Source organism: Pararge aegeria, chromosome 2, assembly GCF_905163445.1.
Source record: "Pararge aegeria chromosome 2, ilParAegt1.1, whole genome shotgun sequence".
NCBI lineage: Eukaryota > Metazoa > Arthropoda > Insecta > Lepidoptera > Nymphalidae > Pararge > Pararge aegeria.
This window is the reverse complement of record NC_053181.1, coordinates 15,066,158-15,090,676: the sequence shown is the minus strand read 5'-3', so window position 1 is coordinate 15,090,676 and position 24,519 is coordinate 15,066,158. Positions and strand designations below refer to the sequence as shown.

Below are 24,519 nucleotides of genomic sequence, written 5' to 3'. Positions count from 1 at the left end.
TCTGTATAGGTTTTATACTATTTATCACGGGGATAATATCCTTTTATTTTAAAAATTTAACGCGCGATTAAAAAAAACGCGGACGTTCTTCCAGGAAATACGAGCTAAGTAGTAATTGATAATTTTGATACACCAGAGATATTCTCATCTCTATAACTAATTCTAAATAGTTAGTTGATAACAGAAATTAAATCCCATGCAAACTTTCTTTAAACTTTTTCATAAATCTCTGATACTCGCAAACCAGTAGATTTGTGAGTATCAGAGATTTATGAAGTAAATCGATATTTCGACCTACAAAAGGTGAACAGCCTTTATGGAAAGATTACTGAAAAACTGATTTACTTAACCATCGCCCTATCCGTCTACGAATAAATAAGGGAATGCAAAACAATCACGTAATAATACAAAACGTATGTGCATCATTTTTTGCTCACACGCTCAGTTGGACATAAAAGGAGAATAATTACAATCGTCATTCCTGTGTAACGCGCGATAAAAAGATCTTGTTAGATCAAGAGCAAAAAGTTCTAAAGAATTCTATGCAAATGTCCTGGTGGAAAATCATCTCTTCCTACATTTTAATTAGCTATTCAAGCGGAATGTTATAACTAGATACTTAATTACTACTGCTGGAACTTGACTGGTTTTTTTTTCAACTCAAGTTCGTAGACTGATAATTACCATTTTTTATCGAAATAAATGACGGACAAAGCTGATTGCCATGACTTCTCCTGACATCTCCTTATCCTGAGGTATATGTGTTAAGTATCGTGTGCCTGTAATAACAGCGCCAACAAGATCTTAAGAACTGGATAATTCTATTTGGCGGCAGGAGTAAATCATTCAAAGTACCTTAATATCAAAAGTTACCCAATTCTATTAAGGGTTCGATTTATCAAAAACGTTTTACTTTGACTTAACTTGACTAAAAATGCCATTTTCTTCCTGACAACTGTCGTCTGCAAGAAGAGGGGATCTTCCTTTTCGATGTCTATACTCGTATATCTAAGATTGACTAAACGAATTTGTAATTATTTAATTGATAGACGTTCAAATGATCTTATAATTCGTAGTACTATAAATTTTTGTTTCACGTATTTTAATTAAAGCCATGCGAAAGGTTTTTCCAGTCAAAGTCAAATATTTCTTTATTCAAATAGGCACATAAATGGCACTTTTGATGTGTACATTACATGTAAAATATGACATAGGAATGAGTTGATGACGATAAATAAATTCGTCAACTTAAAACGAGGGTACGAGGGTTCCAAACGCGCCCTGGTCTAAGAAGAAGCCCACAACAAACTTAGCCGATTGTTATTTTTTTTTCGTTATCACCATCTCACATTGTCATTTAAAAACTATCAAAGAAGCAACCTAGTTAAAGCAATAGAGCTTTTTTATAAGCTACCAAGATATCAACTGGTAATTTATTGTAAAATAGTTTACAATTTCATTTAAATGAATTACTTATTTTATGTAGTCTATATTGCACTGCTAGTTTATTTTTGCTTCTAATGTTCAAACTATTGCAGTCACATTTTCTCTTAAATTAAGATATATTTTTGTGAACATGACGAAACTAATATAAAGATTTTTTTCATAAGAACAAATTTTCATAAATACAATTATTGAATTTGAAGTAAAGCATGGTAGTATGTTTTATTTAATATTATTATAAAGATTGTTAGCGTCTTAAAATGAAATATGCTAAAAGCAAAACACATTAAAGATCTACTATGATTCATAAAGGTGTACGACCGGTCGTTGTAAGGCAACCTAGTCTCTAAAAATAGTGCCCCATAGTTCCATAGGACTGGCTTGACTTGCACTTGCAATGTACGCAGTACAGAGTCGTGTCTCCAGTCTCCACAGGGGGAAATTTTATTCTTGTTGCAGATGAAGCACGCTTTACGAACTGCAACTATGTTCCCAAGTTAAGGTTGAAGAAAAGATTCTTTTAAATAATTATGGGCGTTTAAATTTTATTACCTGCTGGAGAAGTTATTAAATGAATTCGAAGTTTTAACATAACAGTCGTCTTCTACTGCATAATATAGTTGTAAAATAATACAGTTTACATTTAGTTTGTTGAATAAACTTTATTTTTTTTTCCCGCGATAAGATGTGAGCACGATCTCTAAATACCATGCTCAATTTTTTTGAACCGAAACTCCTAGAGACGACTGGTCGTTACGTTTTTACCACTTTAGGATACCAAGTCTAAGTTTCGTGACATATTATAAAAACTGAAACTTATTTGTATCAGCAAACCGGCTAGGCTTCCAAAGTGTAAAAAAATGGAGTTACTAAATGTTTTATTATTTAAAAAAAGTTAATGCTTTATTATGTGTATAAGCCAATTGTGAAAATTAAGTATCTAAACGATGTTGATGTTGTAAGTTGAATTATATATCTATTTAACATTTTATATATTTTTTTTAAAATGGTAATTAAAAAAAAACATATATAAGTAAGTAAGTGTATATATATATATACATATATTATATAAAACCTATATATATATCCTTACTAATATTTTAAATGCGAAGGTATGTTTGTTGTTCGTCCTAACTAAGACGCCAATTAACCTGATTTATTGCTCAGGAAAACCAACAGTTCTCATGGGATTTGAAAAAACCTTAATAAATGCAGACGAAGAAAGCAGGCAACAGCTAGTATATAATAATATGCAACTGTAGACGCTCTTGTACAAAAGTAAAATATAAATACCTTGAACTAGAAACTAAAATATTAAAAAATGCGTAAAGGCGGCCATGGTTGTTAAAGAAAGCTTGTTCATTGGTAAATAAATAATTAAAGCGGTCTGATTTTGATTTCTGACACGTATTACACAATTCCGGCGACAAAACGACAGACAAACTGAGCATCGATTTATACAGAAATGTCCAGGCAAAGTCGTTGTATTGAAGTAAATGTTACAAAACCAGGTATAGCCTCATTAGTATTCGTTTACAAACTCTGTCGTGAATCCCAAGTACCATTTAATAATAACTACAACTTCCTCCCATTCATTGAGGAATATAACATGAATTTTTAGCGGCATTAAATTTGTGGTTCAACGCCGGAACTCTTATACTGAATTCTAGATGAAAATAGCAAAGCTTAGATGAAAAAGCTTTGTCTGGGTCAGTTTTATTACTCATCTATTTTGCAGAATAGGTATCGTTGGATCCTCCAAAAATATTACTGAGTACGTTTATGTACTCAGTAATATTTTTGGAGGATCATGTTATAACATAAAGGTGGAAGACGGAAATACAAGCCAAGATAAAGTTGTGTGTATGAAATTAGGAAATTATGAATTTATTTGTTTATTGTAGGTATGGCGATGTCGGAACGGCACATTTTGAGGAATTCGTTAGCTCTAGTCGCAACACCTTAGTTAGTTATTATGTGACGTACACAAGTCAATTATGTGTATAGTAAAGATGTTAATATGTGGTAAACAAAAATTTCAAATCAATGAATGAATGTAATTCTCTTATATAAATAAGATTTTTTTTTAAGTTATGTCACTAGCTCTAAATTAATTTATTTAAGTAGGCCTGCTTAATAAGCACTTTGAAATGTCAAGTATGTCTGTCTTAGTGTCTCTACCATCGCTACGGAAGTTAGATTTTCCGAGAAGATGCTGGCAAGAGTCCATAAAAAAAATAATATTTAGTAATTAAATAAAGCAAAGAACTAAAACATGCGCATCCCGATGGAGAGACCGATAACAAAGCATTCAAACTTAATCCCCCTTTTTGTTTGATGGGGGTCGAAAGTTCATGTCATACGTGAAATTATTCGCCGAAAATACACATCCAAAATCGCATGAGCTGTGAATGGACTGTAAAGGCCAGTTTGCACGACGTTTCGCGATGCGTCACTAGCAAGGAGTCTCATGGTTTTGGGCAAGGGGCCGTTAGCGACGCGTCATTCAGCGCGTCCGGTGGATGAGCGGGCGGATATCCATACCTCGATTCCGAGTGCAATCACCTGGTAATAAGGGCCAGCACACACTACCATATAAAAGAAAAGGGCTTATCCTGTGCCTATGAATGCCCTACTCATACGCCTTTTCTTTCATGGGAGAGATAAATTTAGATCATAGCCCACCAAGCAAGCTCCTGCAATTTGTTAGCGAGCTTTTAAACGTGAAGATAAAGCGCGAATACCAATCCAAACCTAGAACTGTTAAAAGGAGTTAGGGGAAGTTCATTGAAGTAGATTCCTTTGCTCACAAGAGCAGACACAGGGAAAAATTCCTTACGGTTATGCGAACGTTAGCTTATGTACCATACCATGCGATATAGTTCTTGGTCACGCCTCTCACCGCGTGGTTTTCCCTAGATTGGCAAAAATCCGGAACGATACCCATGGTACTCAGAAGTATTTATTTGAGCTATGAGATTATTATCTTAAACTTTTTATATTAGGTCAAAAGTTGTGAGTTATTCGGGGTTCAGCAAGTTATTAGCGTTTTCAATCCTCGTTCCTAGCATCGCAACACCTATAGTTAAAATAAAAGTGGATAAAAAAATTAAATAAAAATATATTAATTGGCAATTAATAGCTATTGCGGGTTCTTATGAGTTGCCATGGTTTGTCAATTATAGAAAACTCATATTTTAATTGACAGTTTTATGATCATCACCATGCAACATACCTTAAGTCCAATTGCTAGAGACAGGCCTCCTCATAAGCGGAAGGCTCTAAGAGCATAGGCTCAAACACCATGCCGATTCGATGGGTTGATAGATTTTATGGTAATTGCATGACCCCAAATATTGTATGAAGATCGCTATTAGTTAGCAACTGTCAGAAAATATACTGAACAGAGTGAGTGTGTGCATCCTCTACGTATTCTGGAGGCGACGTCGCGTCTTCACATCAGTATGCGCCACATAGCGCATGCGACGTGACCCGCCTCTGGCTTCACGATCATACGTCAAAACCAGTATCAGTATCCATCATCCAACACGACAAAATGGGTCTCACCGCACCGTAATAAACTCCACATTTGGTAACCAGGACTGTGATAAAAACCTTCGTCACACAACACTCTCATCGTACTTATTTTTATTATAATCTGTATGTTCTAACTTCTAACGATACCTTTTATGACGCCCATTACTACAAACTTGATGGAACAGTTTTACGACGCTTTATAATAAATATTTTTATAATTTATACGACAGCGCTAATTACCTATGCTCAAGGATGCATTCTGATAAAAAATACAATAATCCTTTAATAAGCTTATGCTATTTTCCGTGTTAAAATAGTTTTTATCGTTAGATATTATTCGCTACACGTTGTAAAAACAAAAGTCTTTTTTGCTGAGTAAACATTTTCTTTAACAAAATTTTAATCTCTATAAATTTATAGATACATACGTCGTCACTATTAAAACGCGCAGATTTACCAAATTAACTTTCGTTTTAACTTAGCTGTGTGTAGCGATCTACCGCTACTTTTTGTTAGTAAACCTGGCTTCTAAACACTTTTGCTCCTAATAAAATTCAAAACTTTACATTGAAAAAAATATTTTTAGTTTGAAACAAAATTTTGATAAATAATATTTGTAACTCCAATGCAACTATTTAATCAATGATTAAAGTATGTAATAGTTAGATTTAATATTTATTAAAATAATTATTATAAAAAATCGTTTACAAGATACGCGTAGGTATATAGAATTGGTTTGAGTAGACAATTTTAATCGATTACGTGAATATTTCAGTCTGACACGGTGATGTGAATACCCTTTGTTTTACACATAGGTATACCTATATTATCATATCGGCGTATAGACGTCCACTACTAGTATGTCTTGCCGTTTGATGTTGCCTATTCCCATAGAGTAGGTGCACAGATATTTCCAGCACTGACCTCCAAGAACTTCTAGTTCTTCGGATCGAATCCATTCAAATTTGTTCCAGCATGATCATTGCATTTCTTCCTCATTGCCTTCTGAGTTACTCGGAGGTATCTTATTAGATCCTATAAGTCACCAACAAACATTTACCTGTATTACATCGTAACAATAAAATAAAAAAAAGAAACATTGCGTCAGGAAAGTGGCCATGAAGGACAAAAAGAATTACACACCAGAAATGTGCGACATTGTTTATGCATGAGGTTGCATTATGCATGAATGCCGACGGGACCATGAGGCAGACGAGTAAAACCTGGCGGACGAGATTAGCAATTCCATTAACTCCAAACAGCCAGCCTTGTGAGAAATTTAAGATGAAGACCATACCAAGTATATTTAAAATTAATTAAAAGTTTCGAGAATAGATGATCTAGAACAGAATTGCCACAAATAAATCAATACAGCATTTAATAATTCTGTTTAAAGAAACCCTAACCGAACTAAAAATTAATTCCATAGGGTACCTTTACTTATAATATATTAAATCTTAATCCTAGTTATTGAAATAAAGAGAAAATGTATCCTAGATACATTAATGTGATTTGAACCCATACGGTGCAGTCTTTACTTTTTAACTTTTTCATACTTTTGTTTTCTTGTTCCTTTAAGTAAAAGTTAATTGATAAAGGCTACTGACCGCCATAGTGCCTTTAAAATTATAGATGCTTATTTTTTAGATAATAGATATTAGATTTAACCATCTTATTCAGAATACTATTTTCAGTTTGTTAAATCGAACGGTATATTTCACAATTAATGAGTAATTATTGAACTGCTGTCCCGATAGATCATTTCCAAAGGCACAATATTAATAATTTAAAATCAATTTCTATTTATGATGTTTCATATTATAAGTTCTGCTCTAGTCATATCGGGCTATTAATAAAGCTTTACTACGGTTATATATCAGCTAGTCTTAATGACGTCTCAACACAGCAGTACGCAAATGAGTTTGGTGCAAACCGTTTTCCGCGTCCATTATGCATCGACAGTGTACAGGATGCGTTAATTTCATTTAAAGCTAGGACCCAGGAGCGATGGACAAGTAGTGTGCAATTTAAACGGGAAAAGAACCATAACCGGTCGTATACATCTACTGATTGGTATCTAGATGCGTTTAGGGAAAACCAAAAGCAATTAATGTTCTTGGTTATCAATTTGACTGAACAGACTGTTTATTGTTTCATTCCTTGGCACATACCTTCTCTATCATAGAAGTGAATGTAGCATAGAACCTCTACATTCATACTAGTATCCTATATTGATAATCGAATCAAATAATATTTCAAAATGCTGCTGGTAGTTAAAAATTATATCTACTGTTTATTAAATTATTTCAATAACTTACGATATCTATATTCAAAGATTATAATCAGAATGAATAAAATTAATATGGGAGCATCATCATATCAACCCATTACCTGCCTACTACAGGGCACGGGTCTCCTCCTGCAATGAGAAGGGGTTAAGGCCATAGTCCGACACGCTGTCACTGTGCGGATTGGTGGACTCCACACACCTTTGAGTTCATTATGTAGAAACTCTCGGGTAACCCTACGATGTTGTCCTTCACCGTTGAAGCAAGTGATATTTTAATTACTTAAAACGCACATACTCGTAACATAGAAAAGTTGGAGGTGCGTGCTGGGATTCGAACTCGGCCCCCCGAAAGTGAAGTCAAGCTCTTACCCACTGGGCTATCACCGTTTCATTGGAGCATCATAAAGGTTTAATCGATCAAATTAAACACGAAAATTTCTACCCAACCTAAAATTCTATGCGTGAACAAAGAAGCAAAACCTCACTGCAAGTATAACTATCGACAGTATAAATACTTCTTCACTTTTAATAAAAATAATTATTTTATGGGTTCTTAAAATGACGTAGGGTATTTACAACTTAAAAATTGCAAAAACTGTATATAGTTTTTGCTAAACCGTGTGGCTTTCATGCTTCAAACGAGGCTCAGCAGTAGGCACCTGGCGCCCACAATAAAACTTCATATAAAATGGCCGTAAAGTTTTGGATCTCATTCGTTCAACAACGAGAGTTCGAGGCACGGCTCGTTCCCGCCACAGTCTAGCATAAATCATCCTTAAAACGTAGAGTCGATGCGATGGGACCAACAATAATTGCAACATTACGAGTGTACCAGCGACGCGAGCTGAGTCTATTCCACGTCGTTTCTTTAAAGTGAATGACAATGCACATTCAATGGTGTAACGACCGCCGACTCTTTGCGAGAGTATGTTTATTATGACTCTCAACAATAGGACAGTAACATTTTTCATATTTATTGCTAGCAGTGCCTGCATCAACCTTATTCAATGTATAAAAGCGAAATACTACCGATATATGCTCTTTTAGTGACTATTCATAGATACAGATACGAAAACTAGCTAAACAAATATATTTTCAAATTTCGAAAAGGATCCTATGCTCTTTTCCAGGACAACCGATCGTAGGGCCAAATTCTGTCAAGACCGGTTTACTCCAAATTTTTTGCCATCTTTTGTCGTGATCGGTTTAGCCATTGTTTTAATATGTTAATATTTATAAGCTCACCGGATTTAGCGGTTCCAATCACTTTACACTTGGGCTTTGTTTAAAATATAAAATAAAATGTATTTGGTTATGTAACAAAAAGCAAGTGCAGATACTTTTTGGGAAGGGCTTATTTAACGGTAAGTAAGTGATTTTAAATGTGTGTGAGATGATGAGTCCTAACAGATTGTTACTCCTTACTGATTGTACGACTAATTTCGAAGATACAATCACACTGAGAGGAAAAATTCTGTGCATAGGATCAATAATGATCTTATATAACTTTGACATAAGAAGACTGATTTACAAACTAGAACTTTTTATTATATTACGGACTACGGACATGTTTCACAGCCCTCCGGATAGACTAACCTATAGCGGCGTTCGGCGCAATAACTATTGTTTAATATAATAAATTATGCGGTAGACCACAACATGGATGTTCAATGAATTTAATTATACTAGTAATATTGCAATGGAGGTGTGAACGCAACTCGTCCGATGCCAACTATCTTTCATCGCAATTAAGCTATTTTTAGGCTAAACAAATTGTTAATCTATAGTAGGTAATAGCCGCACGCACCTACTTAATCACAAAAGTTATCTTAAGACGTATGAGTAAGAAGTTAAAAACTAAAGATATATTTTATCAAAGTCTTGTATATAGGGTTCTGCGAGGATACGAAGTGAGAAACGTTTTTGTAATCCATCAATAGATTTAGGTTCGGGTCTTCTTCATTTGGTCTTGGTCGCGATCGTGAGTACGGGGCTCGATGGTTTTGCCTAACAGGCAGTCGTTGTTGCCTGGAATTCGAATTCCAGGCCTTTTAAACAGGGTCGCGGCCTGATGGGAGCTGGCATCGAGGTTATGGGCCTGTATGGGATGTTCACCTTAATGTCAAGTCCGCTGAAGGAGTGATAATTCTAATGTTCGTCTTAAGAAATCGATACAACTGTTGCTTGAGTTGACAGGCGCTATTAATGGTCATGGAATTGGTGATCGTGACGTCACGAGGCAGGGACACAGTCCCGTCGACATTAATAGAAAAGAGAGTGCGAGAGTACGGGTATGGCGAACTTGAGAGGACTTCAATGGATGATCTTTATCGACATCAGTCTTGTGATTTTTCCAGACATGTCAGCACTTTCGTATAACAAACAAAACTTATAACATTGTGGTACGAGTATGCGGCTGACGAAGCCGCATCAAAATTCTACACACATAAGTATGCGTTTTTCGTAACGATTGAAACGAGGTTGCGATTTATATTGCAATGTGATTTGTTATCAAAACTAGCACAAACTGCATCAATAAAGAAAAGAGAAACTTTATATTTATAATCATAGGTTAAATGATTATCCTAATCATACTCTCATTAAACTCATCAGAAAACAGCTTTATTTTTTTGAATATATTAATCTCGAGAACTACGTTATTGATTAAAGTTTAACGCGCCTTCAAAGTTGAGTAGGTACGTGAGAGTATGCAGTCATAATCCGTGGGTACAGTTCATTATCATTAACGCTTTATTATAAAGTTTCTTACCTTAAGACTGCGTTAAGAAAGACACTGATTTTGATTTGATTTTTGATATGTCAGTGACGATTTTTCTCCTTGTCCCATAAAGTATTAGGTTAGGCTCAACATGCCTTATCCAGACTTGAAGACATAATATGGTTGTGTTGGTTTTGGAAAAATTAAAATTCTTATCGCCTAAAAAATACACACGATAAACACACAGTATTAAGAAAAATAATAACCATTGTACCGTCATTATTGCATGCAGTGCATAGTGTCTGGAAACGCCCCGCGCATGTCTCACTTCACACCCGCGCAATGTGGTTAGCTCACCATTTTCCCCATTTTATTGTAAACTTTTAGAGCATTAGAGGTAAAATAATTACTGTCTACTGCTAAATGGAATTAAGTGACTAACAGCCTGTTCGAGAACACTACTAAAGTGGAGTGGTTTATGATGCTTGAATATTAGTCGTGTACATTGTTTCGGTATGTTCTTACTTCTGTGTGATAGACCTCCCCCTGGCGAAAAGTCGTTTAAAATCTCCACGCAAACAAAGTCATGGAGCGTACCTAGCCCTTGATAGAGTCTTTTTATAAAGAGCTCGTTAAAGGGCATGTTCCTGCAGACAATAAAAACTGGAGGAGTCTGATTGTTAATGCGTTGTATTATGTGATGAATGAGGCCGAGACGCCACATCTCGTGGTCGTATTTATTTTTGTTAAGAGCATCGTTCATTTTAGTCAAAGCGACGGCTGGCTGCACTTTATTCACAATAATAATATTGTTAATAACGTTTACGTTTTCACTAAACACACGAGCAATACACATAAAACTGAATAACATAATATTGAATAATACTAAGGAATAGTTAAGAATTACTATTTTAGCACTCAAATCATATTATTTAAAATATTGTGTGATTTTTTAAATGCCCAACTATACTAAAAGATAGTTTATAACCTACCAACTATTTCGCAGTTTTAAAAATTGTTCTGCTCGTGTAAGTTTAAAATCTCTCTAGATTAACAATATCATAACGGCTGACGCGCGAGATTATATATATATAATCGGTCAATTCCGGAATCTACAGATGACTTTAAAATTAGTATCCTTTTTCTAATTTTTCCTGCAGATAAGCATCATAATTTTATTTTCCATTTGAATTGTTTCCATTAGAATGATAATATGATTATGAATATAAAATTTTAAATTATTAGGAGGAACTTACGGAATGCCGATAATATTTAAGGAGGCACTGTATATCGAAAAACGTTTTTTAAAGCTATGAAAACTGTGCCAGAAGTACCGATATAGTACCTAAAGTTTGTTTTCTTTTGAATATTCATTTTTCAAAGGTTTTTTCAATATTTTATTGCAGTAAGAACATCTTGCAAAGTAAGTTGCTTACGCATTTTTTAAACAAAAATCCTAGTCATGTACATTTCTAAACGCCGTCCTAGTACCGGAAATCGAAACAACGTGTTATGATAATATTTGAATAACATTCACGATGGTTGTGTTAGTAAGGATTTATGGGAATCGAACATTATGTACCTAGCCATTAGAATATTACGGGGGCTTCTATAGCATGCTAGTAAAGCTATGAATACTAAAATACTTCCTGACATCTACATGCACCGTCTGAATTTCAGGACAATTTATTATTTTTAAAACAATATGGAAGGGCTATAAGTTTAGCAGTTTCAAGGGATCTACCCCACGCTGAGCTAATTTTGAAATGTTTCAACGTGGATTTAACGATTGACTGAAACATTAAGTTAGCGTGCCGTGCGTAAAAGTTTTTATTCAAATACATACGCAATGAAAGGAAATACCATTGAGACAAATGAATCGAGCTTGGCAATAATAACAGTATGTAAAAATCTGTGGTATTTTTGAAGGAGTTTTTATAGAAGAATTATGTATAAAGTTAATTAATTGATATTTCTTTCACGTTCACGCGGCATGATTTGGAGACTTAAGGATTATGCAATTGTTTAAAAAAATTAAAATAAAACACTTTGTTTTTATTGTTACAGCCCAAAGGATAACGACCATCCAATTAGACGGAGTGCAGTACTTTATATCGAGAATGAACCCCTACAGTCCAGAGCTCAACTATTTCCTCGCTTATCAGTATTGCAGGTAAGACATTTCTCAACGCCTAGCATTACAGCGTATCGAATCACCCATCGAGGTACTTAACAATGACACACCCCATACTTCAGTTGCGAGTCGTATCATATTTCTCTCGGCGCATTCGCTGGATATAATAGTTACATCGTGACTAGGAATGCTTATCCGGCTTATCTGTACTCTTGTCCTGCCATAACAGCGCTCGGTCGGGCGTTAACAAGCGTTGCTAGGCGCGCTTCGAGGGCCCACGACCGACCAGGAAGTACCAGGGACATTTGCATTACCGTTAGTGGTACTGGGAAACCTCGAGAACAATATCGGCACCTCGGTGGCTACTTCCGCAAGCCGTACCCGCTGTTTTAATACGCACAAAGGGCTTGAGGTTTTATTGTGGGGCAGCTCCCACGGTTCCCGCGTTACTGAAGCTTAATAAAAAGCCTCAGTAACTAACCTCCTTTAATGCACTTTATAGAATGGTTTTACTTTTCAAATGCATTCTATTTCTTAGCATCAGCATTCAAATTATAAAACATTATATGAATTCCGCAATTTATGTATTGAAACTCTACATTTTTGAATGTTTTGAATATGTTGTGAGTATAATAAATACGAATTTTGTTATTACCATTATCTCAATACAGTGGAGTGAAAGAATTTCTATGGAGGCAAATACAAAAAAAAAAAACGATTAAATGGTTTTAAACGATAATTGATTTTCCATTTTCCTAATCCTTTTTCATTTTATTAAAAAATCAAGAATGTCTCAAAACTGTTTCATCCTTTTGTTTGACAACTTTCCGTTACAAGAGACTGCTGTCCAAATTATGTTTAAAACAATTGTTATTTTCGAATTGGCGGTGAGGTGTGAATATCCTGATTCCTAAATCAGCAGGTTCCCTTTTAAGTATATAAATTGAAATATTCATATACGGCCTTTTATTTTCTAGTACAAGTAGCCTATTAGGAATAGAAAGAAGTAGAATCAAGGCATGTTGCGGTTCCGATTCTGCAGCGTGCACGCTTAAACGACTAAAGGGTCAGTCGCCTCGATGCTCGGTCACGATGTCCTCCTATTGCGACTTCGTCACGACCTATATATTTACAGTTTATAATACATTTACGGTGACTTAGGTAGGCATTCTTTAACCAGTGTTACGGATTAAAAAATTCATAAAATACCTACGAGTACCAATATTGTAATTTCTCAAAGGCGTGTGAAGTGTACCAATCCGCAATTGGCCAGCGTGGTGGACTACGGCCTAATCCTTTTACTGCTAAGAAGAGGAGACCAGTGCCTTGTAAATAATTATGATATTGTTAATTCCATAATTATTTACAGGGCGACGTAGATCCATAGTACAGACCTCAGTTCTAGGAGAGTTTTATTTCCATTTGTTGCAATTTTTTATTACTCATGTTTGTGTATACAGCCATCCTCTTTAGGTCTTCTTTTTCGTTTTCTAGCTGGATTTTCTAAGTTTGGAACTCACGATCAATGTCGACTGCATGACGATTTACCTTAACGATGATGCCTCTTGTTTTGGTACTAGCTTTGTTGAAGTACTAAAATGTAATCACTATAACAGCACACGTAAAGACTACTATTATAAGTTTATTATCAATAAGAGGCTCATCAAGATCTCATTTGATATTTATGGCTTAACCTGCTAATTTGAAATAGGTTACGTGGTTAAGTGGAGTTTTTGTTACCAAATAATAATTTGTTTCTACTAACGCCACACGGAGGACGTGTGAGTGACATGATGATGATGACGTTGACAGTCACCCGGTGACGGGTAAAGTATGAGTGTGGACGGCATAATCGATTAAGGGCACGATATATAGGGAGAGTTATACTAAAAAAATAAGGTGAATTGGGTAATGGGTATAACCGCAACGAAGTAACAGGTGGCGTGACGAAGTGTCATGCGTCGTGAGAGACTCCATACCGTGGCTAATGGAAACTGTATGTCGCTGCGTCTCATTTAATATTGCTGTGATAAAAGTTCACTAACTGTAAGAACATAAGGGTTATTCGCGCTCAGTCGCTACATTTCTGTTTAACCACAAATTTTACGATGTTGTTAAATTGATACGACTTAATCCTCTGCAGTGTTTATTATGTTTCAGTATGAGCCTTAATTTGGTTTAGTTTCGTTGAAATTCCAAAACAGTTACACAAATATATTTGGTACTTTTGCGATTAGTTTTCTACAGGGCTCCACAAATATATTTCGTACTTTTGCGAGTAGTTTTCTAATCGGTTATGTTACTAATATAATATTATTCATTGAGAAAGTTTTATAACTTATGATGACCCTCAAAATGTAAATCAATCTGTCCATTGAATTATGCTCTTCAGACTTTTTTCTAGCAATAGTTTTAAAATAGCTGGTACACAATTGAATGTTGATGAGGCTTTGATAAAAAATCTACGATACTCTTATGGTGCTAAAATATGTCGATGTGTCAAAGATACCTCAATGGGAAAAACAATTGCTTCGCATGCGGTATAATTAATTCACCCTGAGTACAATTTATGAGTTTTTAATTCGGCGCAAGCACTTTTTACGTGCCAGGAATTGAGGAGTCCAAATTTTACTCATTGCAATGAAAGCAGTATATAATTAGTGGAAAAAGTGCGCTGAATTTCATATTAAAATGATTGCTACTGCTAATAAAATTCATTGGACTATGCCTCGAATTTTTAAGTTGCTAAATTTGGGAGGTCGTGTAACATTTATTGTTTCGGCGACAAGTTACTGGCGTTGGTAAATGACGGTTCAGTCTGTGAAGCAAACACGTTAACTTAGAATGGGGATGGTGTTAAATCAAGCAATTTATTGTTATCGGAGCTTCTAAGCGGGCTGAACTGGACCTAAGCTCGTTTAGAATTCGTAAACCCCCGAACTTATCAAATCAGAAATGGAACCCTTCAAAGGCTACAATGCTCACTGCTGCGTCATAGTAGTCGTTATATTCAACATCAACAGCCTATAACAGATCACTGCTGGACCAAATGCCTCTCGCAATGCGAGGGTTTGCCCATAATCACCACGCTGGGCAGGCGGATTGGTGATCGCTCGAGATGATAGTTGTAGCACAGAGGACGCTGCTGATAACGGTTTCCGCTATATCCCCTTAATCGCTTCTTACGACACCCGCTGGAGAAGGATGGGTGGTAATAACTGTGTTTTGATTTGCCGCCACCACACGGTAGGTTATGAAAAATATTCTGTTATTGCGAGACAGTAATTAGTTGTAATTAAAACGCTTATATACTAAGTCGTCTGCCAACTTCGTTAATTGTTGCTCCGAGACTCAAAATAAATATATCTTTGCGAGACAAAAGAAACAGTTTTATAAATGAAGGAAGTCACAATCAGGATTTCAAATCTTGAAAACGTGATCGTTATAAAAATGTTGTAACTAAATATGGGAGTGCATCGGTAGATACGGGACTTCGCGGAGGTTTTTAATCTCTTAAGAGTCCTGGAGTGCGCGTGGAATGTGGACTGGTCGTGGCAAGGCCAAAGCGAGTGTTTAGCGGATAAATTGCAGCTCGATAAACTGGCTTCGCGATGTAGCTCTATAGACCTTATATGTTACTATTACCCGTGGTGGTTAGCTCAAATCGTATTTATTGATCCGGCATTTCAAGTTTGTAAATACCACGTCGCTGTATCGAGTAACTTATCATTAAATTAAATATGAAGTCCAATCAGGGTCTAGTCGTGTGGAGCTATTAGCTTTAGTAAAATTTTAATTCTATTTATTTTTCCAATTTTAATTTTATAGTTTCTAATTAAAATTGGAATGTTTGAACCAAGCAATGTATGTATCTTTGATCTCTTATCCATTATTAATATGTTCTATCATATTTCATTCCAGATCATTAGGACTGCAGTTGGCATCATTTGAGACAAAGGAAAAGGCTGACTCAATAACAACATATCTAACAAATGCAGGTAAGATAAATTTTACATCATCACGCTTTTGATGTACGTTTTCAATAAAATAGTTAGCTATCTGTTATTACACCATAATCTAAAAGTTTGTTTTTTTCAAAATCATACTCAAGGTGAAATGAAACGTATTTGAGACTTAAATTTTCTCTTTGCTTGAAAAAAGAATTAGGCAGATGTTCTCCCATAGAACTCGCTAGAAAATTTAATCCAAGCGAAGGCAATCTCGACGGCTCTTGGTCAAACGTGTGTGTAATATGATTGGTAGCATTTGAGAATCGTAATTAAAAGCCACCGCGGACGCTGGATAACGATATCGGCTTTAAACTTAGCAAAGAACCCTGGTCAAACCCCTTAGAAGAATAATTACGATCATTTTACATTGAATATTTATTAATAATTTATTACATGTTCCTATCAAAGGCTACAATAAATATGACTTTTGGACGTCGGGCAACAATCTCGGTACGGACATGTACCTGTGGATGAGTACAGGGCTTCCTTTCAACGCGACCTTCAACTACATGCGGCGCATGACCCTTGATGCACCAAGCCAGCACGCCGATGACAGCATGGACCCCCTGGATGTTCCTCAGGGCAGCACAGCACCCCAACGCACCGCGAGGCATGGGTACGTTTAATTTTATATTATCCTGAGTGGTCATTATTAAAATCAGAGAGATATACATTTTTGAGAAGCTTCCAAACTCCACGATTCTGGGCCGCTTGTATCCAGCGTCTCCCCGCGACTCGTTTGATGTTCTCTGTCCACCTGGTTGGGGGTCGACCAACGCTGCGTTCACCGATGCGGGGTTGCCATTCCAACATCTTGGAACCCCAATGTCCATCGGTTCTCCGAGCGATTTGCTCCGTTCATTCCCGCTTCAGCTTTGCGACTCGTTGAGCTATGTCGGTAACTCTATATATTTTACGTCTCTCCTCATTTCTGATTTGATCACGTAGAGATAGAGATCGCTGGCTGAGTGACTCTGAGCCTTCCCAACCATAGATTAGTTAAATAAAAACCGATTTCATCAGATGCGTTGTAGCTTCATCAAAAAAAAATAAAGATGGAAAGAAGTCTTGTAAATTAATAAATAAATTTCTAATAAATCTGATTTATAGTATTTTCAGTCACCATGAGATAAATGACTTGCAAGACTCAAATAGAAGTAAAAGACATAAGAAGTAGTCTGTTTTCCAGAACTGAGCATGTGATGACCAACGGCTGCGTGTCACTCAAGGCGCCATCCTTCCATTGGGAACCACAGCACTGCGGCGAGATCAAGGACTTCATCTGCGAGCAGACCCGCTGCTACTACTACAACTACGGGTCCATCCCCGTCTCCTCGGCGCAGGGGTAATGCCAGGTGAGATGCCAGCCGTCTCCGGAGGCCTACTCCCCGACTAGCCGCGCGTTCTCTAATTTACTGGTCAAAATTGTGCACCTTAACGTTTTCAACTCCTTTAAACATGTCCATATGACGACATTTTGTTTAACACGGTATGGTGGGTGTGTAGTTGTTAGATTTTTGTTAAGTAGTTCGTGTTTTTTACATCACAATAATCTCAGATGTTGTTTCTGGCGCGCTGGCCCGCGGGATAAGGTCTCTGTGCCAACCCAACCACCAAACAAGAGCCCTACACCCAGATTTATTGGTAAAGCATTCTTTAATGACATTCTTCCATAGTAATTTTCGTGTTTAACAATGTAAATGTTTAAAATTAACAACATTATTTGGTGGGTGGGTGAAGGGGGCTTTGCTTGGTATCTCTTGCGATGTTTTTATTTCTGTTGTAAATGTATCTAACTTAATTTATATCCTTGTGGTCGCTTGAGGCTTTGACTTAAAAACAATGTTCTAGAAAAATACAAGAAATTTACGTTCAAAACGATATACTCATGGGCTTCCTTAGTGTGTTTTACAAAAAATTCCAGCCATTAGACAAAAGAATATGTCATTATTATATCGACACAATCAATTCAAATCTTATGAGGGTCGGCAAGTGAAATTTGTGGCTTTGCCTTCCTGTAGATATGTATGCCAAATATGATACAGAAAGTTCTTGCAAGTCTGAAGCGACTATTTGTGATACAAATAGAAATGTTTGAACGACTCCCTAACGCGAGGGTCGGTATTTGTGTGATCGGCAGGAAGCCACTGTCGATGACGACCACAACGACGGCGCATCCGCTCACATCGTCGTCGCCGCCGCCGCCGCGCTCTGAGCATCTCCCGACACATTTCACCCTGAACGACCTCATCGGCAAGCTACGACCATCGTCCCTCGACGGCCTCCAATCACCTCACCTCAAAGCCGGCGCTTTGCTTAAGTCCCCTCCTCAAATCGACTCGCACTATTCGCGATCGGCTGATGCACATTCCAAGGAACCCGAACAGGGACCAAAGGAGGAGCCGACGCAGGGTCCTTATGAGGCCGACGAGGGTATGGTGGGCGACGACCCAGCGGCGTACCTCACGAACGAAGCTCGCGACGCCCATGCTGTCGAAGATGTGCCCTCGACCGCCGAGCCGGATGCCACTGAGCATTCCGTCCACGCCAGCGGCATGCTGGCTCCCCCTGCATACTAGCGTCCGACTCGACGGTCACGGTAATAATAATTATTATAAGACGTGACTTAGGTTTACGTACTACCAAAAGTATTATTCAATATTTCAAAGCGTTTTGTATGTAAAGCAATATTAAGACTTAAGTGCTTGCTAATGAGGGTGATATCGCTTCGTCATTTATTATTATAAATGTAAATGAGATTTATGTATTGTAGTACTTTTAATTATTAATATGCTCGATGACGAGTGGTGGGATCTAAGGGTTCTTTGGGACAGTAATCTGTAGTGTTGAAGGTGCTGGCGACTCGCTCTGTACGACTTGCCTCCGCTTTCTAATCAATCATAATAACGAATATTCTACGAAATATAGGTACCTAAATTTCATAGACTCCAACTTGAGAAGGTTTGTCCGATCTCCGATGTAAACATTTATTAACCTTAAAAATATATTAATTTTATGTAAGAAAATTTTCTGATTTCGATTGTCTGGACATATCATTCGGTGTAGTAGTTAAGATAGTGTTTATATTATGTGACGTACCTAGTTAAGTATTATAAGTTGGAACTCAAGAATTTAAAGAATAGTGATGTAGTGAGTTAATAAACGTAATATAAAATTAACATTCATCGTTTTATTTCTAGTAATAATTTAGATCAACGACCTTTTATAATATTGATTCGCTGCACATTTTACTTTATATTTAAAGCGTTTTGTTCAATTGTAGTAAAACTCTTCTTCGTGAATATTTACTTAGAAGAGTCGATAGATGGCGTTCATTAACGTATATAAGAGTTCGAGGCGAACACAAAATCTGCTCGCTATTATATATTAATCGACAATAACTTAAAAACTAACTCGACTTACCAGCCATTGATGACTCCCTCTACGTTGAGCATGGGTACGATCTTGAACACGTATTTAGCCCTCAGCGCCGCGGCAGCCTGCGTGTTTGCCATCAGGTAGTCGAGGGTGCCGTCCATCACCCACGACGCATTGCTCTCCCCAGGATGCACCCGCGCCGTCAGGAATATTATTTCTCTGTCCTAAAATATAAACACGCACTTTATGCCCGTTCCTTAGGTTACTTTTTTTGGCAGTTTTTCAAAGTCAGCATTAATTCAAAGTCACAACTCATTTTATTATATAAAAGGCACTTTTGATGTGTAAGTATAATTTTTTCCGTTGTAGTGAGGTGGTAGTGATAATTATCAAAATTTGTTTTCTTAGAAATAATGCTAGTAGGTTTCAAAAGAGTTCTTTTTTCCTTAACTTATGCAAGTGCATTCCTGAAAAACTAAATGCATTTTAGTTTAAGTTCCCTAATTTCCCCACTTATGGGTGTTTTTCCCGAAATTAGTATTGTTCACCATCATGACTTAAAAAGTACGTTCGGTCTTAAGTTCACCTTGCCATCTCTCACCGGAGCAGCGTTGATGGCCTGGACCTAAAGTTCACTCTCCTATGAGAGAGAAATGAGACCGAGAGCTTTAAAGCATTGTGAGCCAGAGCACACATTAGCTCCAGCGAAGGATTAGGCATAGGTTCGAGCTTTCCATATATAAAAAAATACATACCACTATAGGATTGGACGGTGCATCTTCCGCCGATATCGTAAGCAAAGGAACTTCATTGTTGTTTAGCGAATAGCAAAGAGGCTCTGCACGGAGGTAGGCGTTTGGTGGCATCTGCGTGCTCCATTGCCATATTCTAGTCTATGGAATTAAAAGAATTTTAAAATACATATCAATATCCTATACTAAACCCGTCTTATTCTATGAGGAACCCCGTAGGGGGCAAGTAAAGGGTTGATGATGGTGATGATGAATGCATTGTAAACACGAAATTTCCTTCAAATCTCATTGATGTTCAGTTCAAACCTGTCTGTGAATGACCTCTTTGTAAAAGTCACGACATTATTCAACAATAATATAAATTCTTAAGTGAACCTATGTATGTTTCTTTTTATGTAGGTATAGCTTGCCCCTTATAGATAGATATATATTATATTCCATATACTTTATATTCCAGAAAAGCCTTTTTATTTCACCACTAGTTAGATGGATGATGCAGTGGTTGTCTAAGATGGTTACGAGCTAATGGGCTAACGGGATGGCAGGGGTCTTTGTCGGAAGGGGGTCAAATAGTCAAGGACAAAGCCAATAATACCAGACCGGAGAAAATTCAGAAATTACAATACCACCGAGGTTTGGAACTTCCCAATTATAATGCCATAGCGCTCACCATTGAGAGCACGCCAGGGAGGTTTACAGAGAGTGATGTATGTTACGTGCGTGGTTTCCTCGCCGTGTACTAACACAAAAATATTGAAAATGTGTGCTTTGTGCCACAATATGAACTTTATTCGTTCATATTCCAATGCTATAATTTGAATCGAGTTGAAGTCCACGGCTTGGTCTGTGTTTCCTCCACATTTAAAATATAATTCTTTGAGAACCATATATTTCGCGGGATTGATAAATTTCCCCGGGATACAAAATATTTTTTTATTCATAAAATCGTCAAGATCGGATTGGCTGCTAACAATCGGTGCAGTGGTTGAGCTGAATACAGGTAACAAACAAACTAATAAAGGAACAGACACGCTTATTTACAGTATTAAGAATATGGATAAGTACGGGATGTGATAATATGATTCCTAAGGTGATTTTGGACCTGCCAATGCACAAGTTTAAAGAATTTGTTAAAACACACTTATTACAGCGAGGTTACTATGCAATTGATGAATTTTTTAATGACAAGGTTGCTTGGAAGCTTCCGGCTCCGCTTTCAGCTCTCACAAGATAGAAAAATGAATGTTAAAATGCAAAATGTAAATTGTTGACGTTGGAAAAGAGCAACTGCTGAGTTTCTTGCCGGCTTCTTCTTGGTAGAATCTGCCTTCCGAACCGGTGGTAGAATCACTACAAACAGACAGACTTGACGTTTCAAAAGTGCTTATATTAGGCCTACTTGAAATAAATGAATTTTGATTTTTTTTTGAATTTTGTGAATGCTGTATTACAGTTATGTTATGGATATGGATAGGTACCCAAAATAAACAGCTCAAATTTGTACCAAAAACGAAATTTACTACAATAAAAAAGTAAATGTCAATACTGACCATCATCATGGAATATGTAAATGGAAAATGATAGGCGAGGTAGCAGACATCGTTGGTGTGAGGGAATTCGATATTGAAGGTGACAGTCAAGTAACATTTGTTGCTCTTCAGGTTGGCGTAATGGTAACTGTTGCGGTAGTAGCAGATGTCTGAACCTACTCTCACCCAGCCTGAAAATTAGAGGAGAATTCTGATAAAAAATACATTATTACAAATATTTTTTACATAATTTAAGGTAAATAAATATTTAGACCAATTCTACTAGTACTTTAGTCATTATTGGTAGAGAGTTAAATAGTGAGGTACGTAGCTCCAGACAATACTTCAGTCAATAGTCAATTTTGATTATAGAAGTAACTGGATAACTAACTATAAGCGATTATGGTTATTCAAAGTGACCATGAGCAATTTGAATTGACTATTCCGATACAAAATTGCCAATTTAGGGTTTCTCAGGTTCTAAACTACTCCAGTGTTGAAGCAAAATAAACAAAATAAAAATGTAATCTGTGAAACCACTTTTGAGTTTTGCGAGACTACGAACGGCAATAGATATTTTAGTAGGTATTATGGGTATTTTTTAAATCTAAACAAACCGAAAAACGATCTCCAGACCGACCTATTGGGCATAAAGCTACCAGCCATAACACACAATACACAAGAGGTTGAAAGTATAAATAAATAAGACTTACATTTAACATATGCATTGTAAGTTACAACATGCTCAAAAATAACAAAAGAATCTTAAATAATGTTACCTGGTTTTCCAAGAACAGCTTCCTTCACAGAATACATTACAGGCTTCATTCCAAAATTGAACTGGCTATCTGATTTCTCACAATTCACGATATTGAAGACGTACGGGCGGCCCTGCTGCATGTTTCGCACTTCAAAATAGAACCATTGATGTCGTTTTGGAGAATTCACATCTGGCATTAAAATCAGCTCATATTCTCTTAAACCTACCTGTCAATATAAGAAAAATAACTGAAAATGTTAATCCCAAAACGAAGATATTATTTATGAATTAAAATTAATTTCATTTTGTATTTTAACTCACCTGAATAACTTTTCTAAGATTTCCAGATTCAAATCTTGATTCAAAACTTAGTCTTGACGCAAATGTATTCATTTTTGTAATTTCTTGCTCATCGGTGTTATTAAGGCACAAATTGTCAGTGCTCAAACTGGAAGACAACCAATTATTTTCATTCAAGTTCACCATTGATCATCAGTATAGCGTGATGAAGTGGTTTTATTGGTAACGAACCTTTTTTGTGCTGTAGACTCTGTGGTTGTACTGGAAGCGCAGAGTGAATCTAAATCATAAACAACTTCGTTCATGTAGGATTCAGGATTTATTGCTCTTTCCACGCACGATAGCAATTTGTTCCTATATTTTAAAAGAATTCCTGTTACACTATCATATTTTGATATTGTATATACATTAAATTAAAATATATTTTATTTTTTACCCTACCTGCAAGCAATTCGCTCCATTTTGTTTAAGGGCTCAGGTTGATTAAAACCCTGCCCTCCTGTCATATCCGGATAAGCAACTTTGACAAACGGTATTATACTTCTGACTCTCGAAGATATTGTAGAGTAAACGGATGCAAAATTACCGACTTTTGAAATGTCTTTATGTATTTTCAGTGAAGAACAAGATGTGGTAGCTGTAAATATATTAATTTAATGAGTCTGAACATTCTTATAACATAGTATTGAAACTTTTAAATCAATGAGAGTAACTCTAAAATACTTACATGTACTTTCATGTATTTTGTGATATCCTTGAGAAAATGAATGCGATAACCCTAGAACGGCGTCATAATCCGTAATTCCTATACCTCCAGCAAGAGAAAGGTTCGAAGAGGATTGTTGATAGCGATTTCCACTAGTTTGTGGGTTAAATATATCATCTAAAATGGAACCACGAGAGTTGGATCGACTTTTAACCAGTCTTATTTGTTTATTATAGGATCCAAATTCTTTAAAATAAATATAATATCTGTAATAAATATTAATAAGTAAACAGTCAATTAATTTTTATTAACGTCATTACGTTGTACAATACACGCAAAACCTACTTTTTTAAGTCTTCTATTTCTCTCTCATTGGGGTTGAACCATACTGCACTTTGTAAACTTTCTCCACTTTTGGCGATTTGAGATTTTTCAATATCTTCAGTTTTTATTTCGGTTTCATTATCAAACTCAATATCAGGATACTCATCGATGCCCTCAATATCACTATCTGGACCATCATCTTCTAAATCTGAATTAATTGTCTTTGAATCTGAATTGGCCCCATCTTCATCATCTTCGTGGCATGGCCACATTGTATTTGTTCCTATTAATGAAATAAAATATAGAAATACTAATTTCAATTTAACATTAAACATTATAGCAACTTTAATAAGCACTAAAAATACCTTTCAAGATAGGGTTGAGATTGAATGAGGCTGGACTAGTAGAAGGTACTGGTAAAGCTTGGTGCTTCAAACATAAAGTGATAACAGAGCACACTCGTGCTAACAGCCCATCGAACTCAATTTCATCTGGACACTGAGCGCAAAACCTATGAAGTATTTGTACGTGTTTTTTTATGCACAGAGCCCGGCGTCCCGCTTCTAGAAATGAGACTATTTTTAAAAATCATTTATTTTTATGTTTCTATAGTTGTATTTTACGACATAACCATTTG

The 24,519-nt window shown here is 36.3% G+C and overlaps 2 protein-coding genes across 7 annotated transcripts in view; one reads left to right on the top strand and one right to left on the bottom strand.

Annotated features, from left to right (window-relative positions):
• LOC120633338 overlaps positions 1 to 19,312 on the top strand; it is a 31,537-nt gene extending 12,225 nt beyond the window's left edge. Inside the window, exons 2-6 of one of the 4 annotated variants that reach the window (XM_039903541.1) lie at positions 12,057 to 12,162; positions 16,045 to 16,121; positions 16,542 to 16,749; positions 17,323 to 17,478; positions 18,274 to 19,312. In XM_039903541.1, coding sequence (XP_039759475.1) covers positions 12,057 to 12,162; positions 16,045 to 16,121; positions 16,542 to 16,749; positions 17,323 to 17,478; positions 18,274 to 18,712 — 986 coding nt within the window. In that variant the 3' untranslated portion in view covers positions 18,713 to 19,312. Of the gene's footprint in view, positions 1 to 12,056; positions 12,163 to 16,044; positions 16,122 to 16,541; positions 16,750 to 17,310; positions 17,489 to 18,273 lie in introns of all 4 variants that reach the window. The other 3 variants (XM_039903533.1, XM_039903558.1, XM_039903549.1) reach the window with 3 other exon arrangements.
• Positions 1 to 24,519, bottom strand: part of LOC120633314 (cytosolic carboxypeptidase 1-like) — a 107,169-nt gene that overhangs the window by 57,759 nt on the left and 24,891 nt on the right. For all 3 annotated transcript variants that reach the window (XM_039903506.1, XM_039903514.1, XM_039903523.1), the window contains 10 exons: positions 24,248 to 24,445; positions 23,904 to 24,165; positions 23,580 to 23,824; positions 23,294 to 23,489; positions 23,084 to 23,206; positions 22,874 to 23,000; positions 22,572 to 22,779; positions 21,814 to 21,983; positions 20,267 to 20,404; positions 19,557 to 19,735 (listed from right to left, as the gene is read on the bottom strand). In XM_039903506.1, coding sequence (XP_039759440.1) covers positions 19,557 to 19,735; positions 20,267 to 20,404; positions 21,814 to 21,983; positions 22,572 to 22,779; positions 22,874 to 23,000; positions 23,084 to 23,206; positions 23,294 to 23,489; positions 23,580 to 23,824; positions 23,904 to 24,165; positions 24,248 to 24,445 — 1,846 coding nt within the window. The remainder of the gene's footprint in view (positions 1 to 19,556; positions 19,736 to 20,266; positions 20,405 to 21,813; positions 21,984 to 22,571; positions 22,780 to 22,873; positions 23,001 to 23,083; positions 23,207 to 23,293; positions 23,490 to 23,579; positions 23,825 to 23,903; positions 24,166 to 24,247; positions 24,446 to 24,519) is intronic.